The sequence below is a fragment of the Ruditapes philippinarum genome, unplaced genomic scaffold (genome assembly GCF_026571515.1).
Source record: "Ruditapes philippinarum isolate M1 unplaced genomic scaffold, ASM2657151v2 ctg1949_1_1_1_1, whole genome shotgun sequence".
NCBI classification, from domain to species: domain Eukaryota; kingdom Metazoa; phylum Mollusca; class Bivalvia; order Venerida; family Veneridae; genus Ruditapes; species Ruditapes philippinarum.
Window position 1 is genome coordinate 147,079 of NW_026860101.1, and position 13,019 is coordinate 160,097.

Genomic DNA, 13,019 nt, shown 5'->3' on the forward strand with positions numbered 1-13,019 from the left:
CCTGTTACATTACATTGATGTTACCCTGTTATATTACATTGATGTTACCCTGTTACATTACACTGATGTTACCCTGTTACATTACATTGATGTTACCCTGTTACATTACATTGATGTTACCCTGTTACATTACATTGATGTTACCCTGTTACATTACACTGATGTTACCCTGTTACATTACACTGATGTTACCCTGTTACATTACACTGATGTTACCCTGTTACATTACATTGATGTTACCCTGTTACATTACATTGATGTTACCCTGTTATATTACATTGATGTTACCCTGTTACATTACACTGATGTTACCCTGTTACATTACATTGATGTTACCCTGTTACATTACATTGATGTTACCCTGTTACATTACACTGATGTTACCCTGTTACATTACACTGATGTTACCCTGTTACATTACACTGATGTTACCCTGTTACATTACATTGATGTTACCCTGTTACATTACACTGATGTTACCCTGTTACATTACACTGATGTTACCCTGTTACATTACACTGATGTTACCCTGTTACATTACATTGATGTTACCCTGTTACATTACATTGATGTTACCCTGTTACATTACATTGATGTTACCCTGTTACATTACATTGATGTTACCCTGTTACATTACATTGATGTTACCCTGTTACATTACACTGATGTTACCCTGTTACATTACACTGATGTTACCCTGTTACATTACACTGATGTTACCCTGTTACATTACACTGATGTTACCCTGTTACATTACACTGATGTTACCCTGTTACATTACACTGATGTTACCCTGTTACATTACACTGATGTTACCCTGTTACATTACACTGATGTTACCCTGTTACATTACACTGATGTTACCCTGTTACATTACACTGATGTTACCCTGTTACATTACACTGATGTTACCCTGTTACATTACACTGATGTTACCCTGTTACATTACACTGATGTTACCCTGTTACATTACACTGATGTTACCCTGTTACATTACACTGATGTTACCCTGTTACATTACACTGATGTTACCCTGTTACATTACACTGATGTTACCCTGTTACATTACACTGATGTTACCCTGTTACATTACACTGATGTTACCCTGTTACATTACACTGATGTTACCCTGTTACTGTGTTACCCTGTTACATTACACTGATGTTACCCTGTTACATTACATTACACTGATGTTACCCTGTTACATTACACTGATGTTACCCTGTTACATTACATTGATGTTACCCTGTTACATTACATTGATGTTACATTCTAACAGATCAGCACTACATTTATGTTACACTGTAACATACTAACAATGTATTGATGTTACACTTAAACAGACCTACACTAGATTGATGTTACACTGAAACAGATTAATACTACATTGATGTTACATTCTTACAGACTAACACTATATTTATGTTACACTCTAACAGACCAACACTACATTCATGCAACAAATATGTTACACTAAAATTAACACGAATGAAACAGAACATCACATTGAGAGATACACTAAGAGCCAAGCCGTTGACAAATTAGAAAGCTAATGAAAGATGCCTACCTATAAATAATGGTTTTAATTCCTTATTATTTTACATTTATAACATAACATGGTATAATTGTATAACTTACACACTCAGACAAACGTTGACATTTCTTGTAATCATGTTTCCTACATGAATTGTTTGCACACTGACAGCCACTACCTCCAACTAGAACATTTTCATCACTAAATTCCCTGTCATTTACTTTACAACTGTTTGCCAAATATGTAACGTTTTTGTACTGACACTCCTTCTCCGAGAACAGTTCTTGTCTCGAAACGTTACAAAATAACGTGTTTCTTTCTGTTACATGTTCTAAACAAGCCAAGTCCTGTTTATGAAAAGTGTCATAAGGACATGATCCGGCATCGAAAGGATGCCTTTCTGTACATGACGTCTTGCCAGAAATAACAGATGCATTGTTATCTAAATAACGTGAAGTTCTTTCAGAAATAATTTCAACATTTGAAGCTTTTTGGAAAAGGTTTTTATTATCACACGTATATCGGCAACAGTCTATTTGATTACCGTTATTATCATGGAGTTGTGACGTTTTAGATGAACATTGTGTTTGTCGTTGAAACATCGGGTCTATGATTCCAACTGCTTGTCTGTGACTGGCAGGCGGGCACCCGGAATATTTCGTATTTCTATCATCTTTGTCGGGTGTATGAACATCAAATTTCTTCAGATTGATTGGGCGGTGGACATTTAATCGAAACATCATTATAGCTGACAAGCATCCCACGTGATCGTTTAAACTACCACGACGCGGGCCGCTAAATGCAGCCGAAACCAAAGCCACCGGCTTTTCAAAATGTCCCACATATAGATAGGCATTATACGAAAACGAATAACTATCTTCATTAAGACTCGTCATTTTGAAGTGATATTAGTGAATCATTTAAACAGAAACTGTTAATCCTTTTAGTCAGATTAATTTCGAAATTTCTGAACGAAAAGTTCCCTCGAAATATTTCTCAAAGTTGGTTTCACGTAAGACACGGCACTGTTCCATTACCGAAATGGGTACGAAAATAAATTTACCCACAACTTGAAACATCTTGAAATTCGTAACAGATTATAGCATCCGAAAGAAGTATTTCAACTTTAAGAAGTCTGTGCCAATGAGTCGAAAACTTTCTTTGAAAATTTAACGTTCACCTTTAGTCTTCCCTTCAAAGAAAACAATTATTTTTTAGGATTATTGACTAAATCCTTAACGTTGTGTTAAACCACCTTTGACGAGTATAGTGAATTATAGGTATGCTAAATTACTAACAGTAGCCTCTTCTACAGTAGAAAAACACAACGTTACCGTCGATTGATGATACACTAATTATACATAGCTAACGGTGTACACATTTTGTTTTAAAGCAAGGGAACATTACCCAGTCCGTATATTGTTTCCCCTGACCATTCAGTATTTCAAATTAAAGGTAGATATAAAACTGGTATAGTTCATTAAATAATTATATATATATATCACGTGAGGACTTCAAACACTGAACAAGATATTATGAATCCATAAAATGTTTATATCTGCCTTTTATGTTTTCTTTAGTCTGATAATCAAAACCACTGAGTTATAAAATCATAAAGTATATCTTCTATACAATATCAGACTAACACTAACCATATTTAAGTAAAATTATCATGACACAAAACCTCTTGTAAACATGGTTTTCTCAAGTTTTTATTTCATATAATTATGTGAGTTGATATCATACAACTTACCAGGAACTTAAATAAAATGAGCCGCGTCATGACAAAACCAACATAATGGGTTTGCGACCAGCATGGATCCAGACCAGCCTGCGCATCCGCGCAGTCTGATCAGCAAACATGCTGTTCGCTATCAGTTTGTCTTCTTGTAATAGAGTTGGTAAGCGAACAGCACGGATCCTGATCAGACTGCGCGGATGCGCAGGCTGGTCTGGATCCATGCTGGTCGCAAACGCATTATGTTGGTTTTGTCATGACGCGGCTAAAATGACAAACTTCAAGTAGCAGACGTCATTCTAGGAAACAAATCTTTTCTCACTTCCAAATTACTTTAAAGACCGTCGATAAGGGAAAGACACAACAGTGCAATAATGACATTGCATGTACATGTTTTTCGCTTAATACCTACAAGTATATTCATTTATGTTACTTTTGTTTCAGTTCCCGATAATTTACAATTAATAAATATAGTTTTATAAATAATTAAATATTAGCTATTTGAAGAAAATAAAGACAATTTACTGAATTTTGTTTTGGTAGTTATTCCGCGGTATTCTCCATAAAATTGACAGATAATCAGTTACTTATAGATAGTCAGTTACATGTTCACGTTTTGGTAATTTAAAAGATAAATGTACAGGAGAGCAAAATAATCTTTCTGCTAAATTACTTCTATTACTTTCACGTAGTATGTTGTAACTCGTGCCTGTTAACGTCGTCTGATATATCAATTAGTAACATCCACTCGTCCGCTTCACGTAATCTATTTAACTGTGAAGCAATTTTATCTTATAGGTAACAACCTTTATAAAGTATAGTATATTAAGGTCGTATTGTTACTGCTAATAGATCTGTTGTGAAAGTGTCCCTAAAGGGTGTGACCATGTCTGATGTTAGATTGAAACCTGTCTTCACATGTATTCTCAATAACAGAAGAATAAGTTTCTATGGCTGCAGTTACTTTTCAAACTAGATAGTTCACTTACAATATGTAAATTGTATAACATTATCATCATTAACACAAATATCATCATTAATTGTATTTCTATTACAATACCCCCGGTGATCGCGGACGGATATAGATTTGGCGGCGTTGTTCGTCTTCCTTACTTCTTTCCGGCCTAACTATAGGTACATAGGTGGCTACGGAAATGTAAAATGAGAGCACGCTTTCTTTGAACTGGGCACAACTAAAGTATAGAAGGTATTTATTTGATACATAATGTTTGTGACTAGAAAATATGTCCTAAATATGTGAATTAATTAAAAATATGTCCCAAATATTTAAATAAATTATAAACGAATGCATTTAATTGTATTTTTTTTTTCATTTTTACATTTATATTGTTCAGAAATTTGAATACTTGTATTTTGTAATGTATCTGAACTCGTACTTTTACCCAGTAACAAAATATAGACAGTTGCTTCTTCCCAGGATTGTATAGTTTATTTGATATCAGTTAACTTGATATTCAATGTTTATATTTCATGTTTTTGATTTATTACCTATACTATCATATAAATTACCTAGGGTGTATATATTTTATCTTAACTAGTTCCTGGCATCATATAATTTACGTGCCAGTTAACATATTGTTTCCATGGAATACGTGCCTATCACCAAATATTAACACTGATACATCAAACAAACAAAGTGAACTAATATATATCCTAATGTTTCCTTGAACGAAACTGCAGCCATAGCAACCAATTTTGCTGTCAATAAGAAAACATATAAATATAGAAAGTCTATATATCATAAACAACATTGTGACGTTTTCGTCCTAACATCAGAAGACCCTGTATTTCATTAGATAATTAGTGACGTCACAAAGTGTGATGGAACATGGCGAGAAAGTACATTATTCTAAATAAAGCAGACGACATTGTAGATATAAATATTACAATTATTAAGAATAATCAGACACTTTCACGATATCTACAATAGATATTTTCAATTCACTTAATCATCATACTCATTCAAATAAGGGCATGATAATCACAAATTTCAAGAATTTAATACGGAGACACGTGTCGACTTTAGACTAGGTCTTAGGAATGACACGCAAATAACTATGGTTACATTATTTTGTAAAAACAAGATATTTCGTTGACATAAATAAAGTTATTTCGGTGCAATGTTTTCATTTATGTATTAGAATTGCACTTTCTAAGCTGATTAATGTCAGAAACGAAATATGAACATTATAGTTCAAATACTCGTAATCTCGAGTAAAACGAAATCGAGTTTGTTATTTTAGGTTGAACTTGATAAATATTTCTGTTTATTCCTGTATAATAACAACAAAATGCATATTCATTCTTGATATTTTATATAAGTGTGTCAGGGTCGAATATTAATCCTAAGTGTGCCAGAAGTTTAATATTAGTCCTTTCTCGGGTTATTATCATATAGTTCCGGGACTGGGAATTACTTTATCGTAAAACCAAAAGTATGGTGTCCGCCAAAGAAAGTAGCATAATATAAATTATATGTTTAAAAAATCGTTTTTTTTATTTAAAAAAATCTTAGTAAATAACGATGTGACACCATTTTACTTAAATTGCATTATGCGTTTTAGATTTAATTTATATCTGCCGGAGGAAAAAGCAATGGATTAAATGCATTTTTTATGGAATCTGATATCTCAATACCTTGACTACATATAATGCAGGCGTCACACTGTCCCGAATTTGACATCAGATGGACACACGAATAAGGAAATGTTCAAATTCGGATCTGATCGTAATAACATCGTGCCATTCGTGAGGGTATCTTTTGCCATCGTATGATCCCCGGCTAAATATTACAAGCTCCGGCAGCAACTTCGTGAGCGGTTCCAAAATCTTTGGCATGCCAAAAAATTGTCCGAAGACATTGCGAAGGTTCATTTTCGTGTTGAATTCGTATGTTAATTTTGCCCTTCGTAAGGCCGTCGTGAAGCCATCTTGTCAAATCGTGTAGTCTTCGTCTTTTCTTCGTGTGATCATCGGTGCAATCTGGCATTTTTAACCTCAAGAAGACAATACGAAGTAAACACGAAGATTCCCGATAGTCTTAAAAAGGGAACACGACTACGTGAAGCCCCCGCAATACCGTCGTGTCACCATCGTATTTTGGTACGATGTCATCGGGATGGGACCACGATGAGGCCGAAGAAAGCAATTTTTAGTGGCTCAAGCGTTGCATGTTTATCATGGTGGACATATAAATGGCTAGACCATATTCCTCATCTGTCACTCTTGCACATCTCTACAGAGACATCAACAGCTTCCATTATTTGCAATTAATTTAATGCATTGCTACTTTTAAGACACCTTGGAAAACATAAAGAGGCCCACAGGCCCACTTTGGGTGGTATGATAAAGTTTTATCAAATATGATAAACAAGATCAACAAGGAAAGGCAACGTTCAATGAACGCAACCCCTACACAACGAAGCAACAAGAACCAAGTAACACAAAAGGACCTCCAGAAAAACGGACAGAGCGCAAGGTTGAGCATGGATAGGCTTATCACTTAAATGATACATAAGACGAAATTCACGTTGCTAAAACCTCTAGCGAAACTAATTTACCGAGATACATATACCCCGTCAGATATTGCATGCGGTACGTCTCCATCTAAATGTGGATAGTTTACTATACCAATATCAAAATCATCACTTTTACCATAGATTTTTGTGTGAATAGAATTGAAGAGCCAAAATGAAGTTTAAACGTAGTTTAATTAGCTCCCAATATTATCTGCAACTGAAATTTGCCGTGGTTGGCCGTGGGTTGTATACCATCCGGAGGTGAAGGTCACTTGACGCCTTCGTAACCACGTACGAAGGCATCGTACTCAAAATACGACGTCGTGTACCTATCCTGTGACCTTCGCTTGTCCTGATGGTAAACTACTTTGTACAAAATTGATCTTTGAGGTGACTTCGTGTGTGTATCGGATGCCATCGCGTGACCTTCGGTAGGAATGGTGTGTGGCTCGGATGCGATCGCGTGACCTTCTGTAGGAATCGTACTTGTTTCGGCTGTTGTGAGACTGTCGACCAATTTCGGGGCTATCTTCGCACGAAATTAAAAAATTCATATTCGTATGCCCATCTGGTGTCAATTTCGGGACAGTGTGACGCCTGCATAAAGCTACCGTGATTTAAAATCAATGTCGATTATGTATTCCAACAATAAAAGTGGTGATTAATTTGTTAATATAAAGAACTAAACATATACATTGTACTTGGGACAGTATTCACAATTGAATTTCAATCATTCAACTATTAATTACAAATGTATATACCTGATTGCTCTTACTAGAATTGTCCCAACGTCACTTAGAAATCAAGCATCTCTATGCACCAACCATAGCCTGGAACTTTTTGCTTATTTGTAACATTTATTTTGCTTATTCATTACGTACACGTTGTATTGTCGATTTGGAGAACAGAAGCACTTAAAAAAATCGACAGACTGGAATCCAGGCTACACCAAACAAGGCAAACATATTGAACTTACATGACAAGATATGTGTGGACATTTCTGGTGTGTTGAAGACTGAGATATATCCTCCTCTATAAATACCTCGTCGTCTGTTTCTTCATCGCTCCCTGGTACATGACGACAAATATGTTCTCTATATTTGTGTATATGAGACTGTGAATAGGTTCCCGGTTTGTACAACAATCCACGCCGCCCTTCAACGTGGCCTGGTTCCCTATTTATATGATGTCTTTGAGCAGTGTTCAACTCTACCAACTTACAGTTTGTCCATTGTTTGTTACCAGGTTCACTGTTTGTCCGACATGCGTTGTTGTATATATATGATACTAATATATCCTTGCAGTGTCCCCTGTTTATATGTACTCCATTATAAGACTCATTTATTTTATCACAATAGCAAATATAATCTGACTTAATAGATACACTTTCTTGTTGACCGAGATTTTCTGAAGTTGTCCGTTTCTGAATGGCATCCTCAGAATGACAGTTGGAACTATTTTGTTTATATTTAATATTCTCTTCTGGTGTAAAGATATCAAATTTCTTAAGATTGATAGGATGGTGGACATTTAATCGAAACATCATTATTGCAGATAAACAATTAGTCACGTGATCACCCAGAATTCATTCATCCATTTCTTGAACTGCTTTAATTAGAACTGTCTATCAAATCCGTACATTTTTCATTACCACTGACATGTAGGTAGGTAGATATATTGTACCAAAATAATATTTTTTACAGAAGGTACTGTCATCTTTCGTCACTCGTTATTAAATAGAATACACTAAATATATCACATATTGCTAGAACGTACATTTCGGAGTATTATGTACAACGCACACTTCAATATATATATGATATTAACATTGGAATAACATTTTGTATGTACTATAATAGAATCGCAGTACGTCAATCCAAATATTACCTTTTCAAAATTTTGTAACTCATTAGTTAAGAATTCGAACACTTTCTTTTTATCTGCATTTTATCTAAATATACCGTTTGCTTTTGATTTTTCAATAACAACAATTTGTAAATTAATTTACTCCATATGTACAAGAAAACCACTCTGCCCGAGCAAATAGGATGAATTACTCCAAGCTAGAAACATGTAACACGTGCTGTAGAGAATGATTCTACTACGTGTGTGTGCTAAACTAATTAATAAAAAAAATCCTTAATCCTAGCACGGTTATATCGAATCTTCAATTTTTCAACAATTTGTTGTTGTTTTTTTCACTATTAATATCAAAGCACTTTGTTCATCAAATGAATAAATAGGATTACATAATTTAAAGCAACACTTTAGAAGAAGTGAATTTGTTATACATATAGTAATGTCGGTCATACAAATAATGGCATGGTATACGCTCAGATAGGTGAAATAGCTTATATTAGTTACTTTTTTTGTAACCAATCGTTTGATAAGCAAACCGTGACTTGATTATCTGTGAAATAGCTAGCCAACTATATGATAAGATAAAGAAATCATGTTATATACAAACATTTCTCTTATTTACGTATCATACTTCTCTGTGTAAAACAACAAACTATATCATATTATTTTGAATTTCAAACAAAGACTTTATGATATAAAGTTGAATAGTAAACAACAGATGTAATGTTAATATCATATTAAAATAAAATATTAATTATCAAAATTCTATATATATATATATATATCAAAACCATCTATTTTATATATGTAAACATATCAGAAATGTACATTGTGAATAAAATTAAAAAATATAAAACAGACAAACGCTTTAAAATTGTTATAATATCTATTCAACAGAAAAAAATGCAATATTAATATCAGAAAGATGATAGATAAATCATCAAATATAACCTCTTAAATATTGTTTGAGAAGTGGTTGCTTTTAAATTGAGCCGCGTCATGACAAAACCAACATAATGGGTTTGCGACCAACATGGATCCAGACCAGCCTGCGCATCCGCGCAGTCTGATCAGGATCCATGCTGTTCGCTATCAGTTTCTCTACTTGTAATAGAGTTGGTAAGCGAACAGAATGGATCCTGATCAGATTGCGCGGATGCGCAGGCTGGTCTGGATCCATGCTGGTCGCAAACCCATTATGTTGGTTTTGTCGTGACGCGGCTCAATTATTCTTCATGTACTTGTAATTACGAGGGGATATAAAAGTGTGAGACAGCTGTTTTTCTGGGAAGTGTAGGCAATCTGCTGGAAGTTTTTATAGCTTAGATAGTTATCACTACTGTTTATTTAACAGTACAGTGATAAATAGCCAATTGAGTACTCATAATATGCTACTACTGGTTTGATTTATCATTAATTATCACTTATTTATGACCCATTCCTATATTTTCATATCTTATCTATTTGGCATCTTGTACATACATGCTAAATGAAGGATTGTAAGATGGAAATCTGCGTTACCCCCACCCCTCCCCATTAACTCAATTTTAACCCCCATTTTATAATAAAACAGTAAACTGTTCTAAATCATTGTTTAAGTAAACAATTTACTAAACTTACGAAACTTTGTAATATTCAAATAAACGTCTTTTATTTTTATTAGAACTTTTGTATATAAAAAAATGGGACAGATTATTTATAAGTATATGTACACTAGAACTATAAAGATTAAAAATATACTACAAAACATGGTTAGTTTGAGCAATAATCGTATGGCTATCCTATGGTAGAAATTACGTCTGGATTGTGTCTAGTTTGTAACAACGGGAAGAAAAATATGATGATATGAAAAGCAGCTAGCTAGAGAAATGCTGGCAAGGTTATTGAATAAAAGACGTGCCGTGATGACAGTTTCATCAATGGTAGTGATGGATGAATACATAACGATCACATAGTTATGTTTATACTTCATCTTCTATACGGGTCACATAGTTGGCAATTCTACAGAGGAATATAACTAGTTTAATTGTTTTATCAATGATTTTCTGGGGAAAATAAACAAAAAATAGACTCTTTAACAGTATATTTTCAAATTCTTCACAAGTGTTCTTACAATGTAATAAATCAGTAATTGCTCGGTTATTAGCGAGTTAAATGTTATTAATGAGTTAACGTTTCTACATAATGACGTAACCACTGTTACGTTCACCTGTCGCACACATATACTATAACATTTGAACTCAACTATTGCAAGGTTTAGTAAGTTCATTGATGAAATAGTTTAAGGCAAAGAGATGAAAGAGAGTAGAAATACTGTATAACTGTATTAAAATGAATGGTTTTACCCAACAGAGATGTACGTACTAAGGACTGTAAATACATGTACGTTTGCTTTAAATAATGCAAATTAATTAAAAGATTTCAGAGAAAATCATACAGTCCCATAAAGTTACCGTTGTTATTGCCTTGTTCATTCTTAGTGAAACATTTGATATTTACGAAATACAAACTACATGTAGTATATTAATAATTTTGATATATTTACGACTTACAGTTCTTAACAAAACACGAATGCAGTTTTCTTTGCGTGCTCTCTATAAGCTTACACAAAATAACATTAATCATATTTACTAAACCTTAAATAAAAAATTATTTTCAAATATCAATTTCATCTTGTAACATGGGATAATTACATGTACCATATGGTTCTTATATATACCCGCTTCTAAATTCATATAAATAGGTTATTCCAGAAATGCTAAATATAGAAAAATGAGGATTTAATATGACTTGTACCAAAACTGTCTTTCATGAGAAGGAAGAAGAAGAAATTCATTGACAGTATAATTATAGTGTTGATATATTATTAGAGGGGGGAATAACTAATGGATACTTAATAGCCAGTTATTAACCTGGTTATTACAGAACGAAGATAAGTGCATCTGTTATACCTATATATTACAGTGAATGAATCAATATGCACTTATTGTATATATTAATATAATAAACAGAGGCGATACACTTACAATATGTAGTGCATTTATAAGAGTTGCACTCAGTAATAAAACTTTTATTTGCCGCCATTATTATTAAGAACATTTATAAATAGCAGTTAGTTGATATACGAATATAATTATTTTAGTTTGATAAAGTTGGAAGCTATAAGTTTATTAAAACACTCTCGAATCCGATCCTGGAACTAGTACTAAGCAATATATGTAAAGTATCTTGTTCAAGGAAACAACGGCTTGCCCCTGGCAGTTGATTACCTACACCTTTGTAGAACCTCATTTTTCTTTTCAAAACATTTTTATAATGATTGTAGTATAATTCTGTCCGTAATACCATCATCTGTTATGTCTCTTATGTCTAAAGATATTTGTCAGTTTATCATTTATATCGTGGTATATTTGCATATGTTGTAATGACAGAAACAGTGAAGATGAATACCATTATATATGTAAATACAAGTATAATATATAATCAGAAAATTCCGAGCGCAAACTCTGGTTTGCATAACGATATTAAAACAGTATACAATGCTTTCAATATTTATGATGATAAATCTCATCTCCTGGTAGTTATATGAAAATGGATCATTTATAAATGAAATTCTGAACGAACGGAATACATTTCTTTAAAGTAGAAAATATTGAGGTCCGTTAATTGATTCAGTATAGAATGTACATCCTTGGTCATGTATGTAAAACATGCTTAAATTCTCTTCAATATTTGTTTTTTTTCTCTGTGATATCAGCACATATGCTTTAACAAGACAGTGTAATTCTAGTTATTGAATTTAATACAAAAATGCTCATTTTACTTATATAGTCGTTATATTTTAAGTTTACGTACCTGTTTGTATTGCGCATGAAGACCATCGTCCGGTGATTCACTATTTTCGTCCGCTGCTAATTTCTCCTACAAATATTAACATCACCATTTCAACAAATAACTGACAAAATATATTCACTGAAAAGTCAATTAATTCTGTTACAAATAGTGTGAAAACAGTTTTCACATTCAGTTTATTTACTTAACGGGTGTGCTTGTACCAACGAATATTTTCGTATAAACACTGTTTAAAACACTTTATTTACAAATTATTTTTCTAATGTCAGTCTAAATATTTGCTTGTTATCTTAATACAAAAATAACATTTGCCAAATTCGTTATCATAGATACATTGTATATTGGAATGATCAATAATTTAAACAAAAACATGAAAACAAACAGACTGACAGTGACACTTATTATAGGTAGAATTAATATTTTAAGTATAGACGTTTAAGTCTCCGATAAAGGTGTATTCTGAAAGTTTAAGGTAGAGTAATGAAATATTAAATTT

General features: G+C 33.1%; 1 protein-coding gene across 1 annotated transcript in view; it reads right to left on the minus strand.

Moving 5' to 3' along the window:
• The window catches only part of LOC132758902 (uncharacterized), a 132,052-nt gene that overhangs the window by 42,913 nt on the left and 76,120 nt on the right, over positions 1-13,019 (minus strand). Inside the window, exon 9 of the mRNA XM_060750611.1 lies at positions 12,527-12,592. Within this exon, the coding sequence (XP_060606594.1) occupies positions 12,527-12,592 (66 nt within the window). The remainder of the gene's footprint in view (positions 1-12,526; positions 12,593-13,019) is intronic.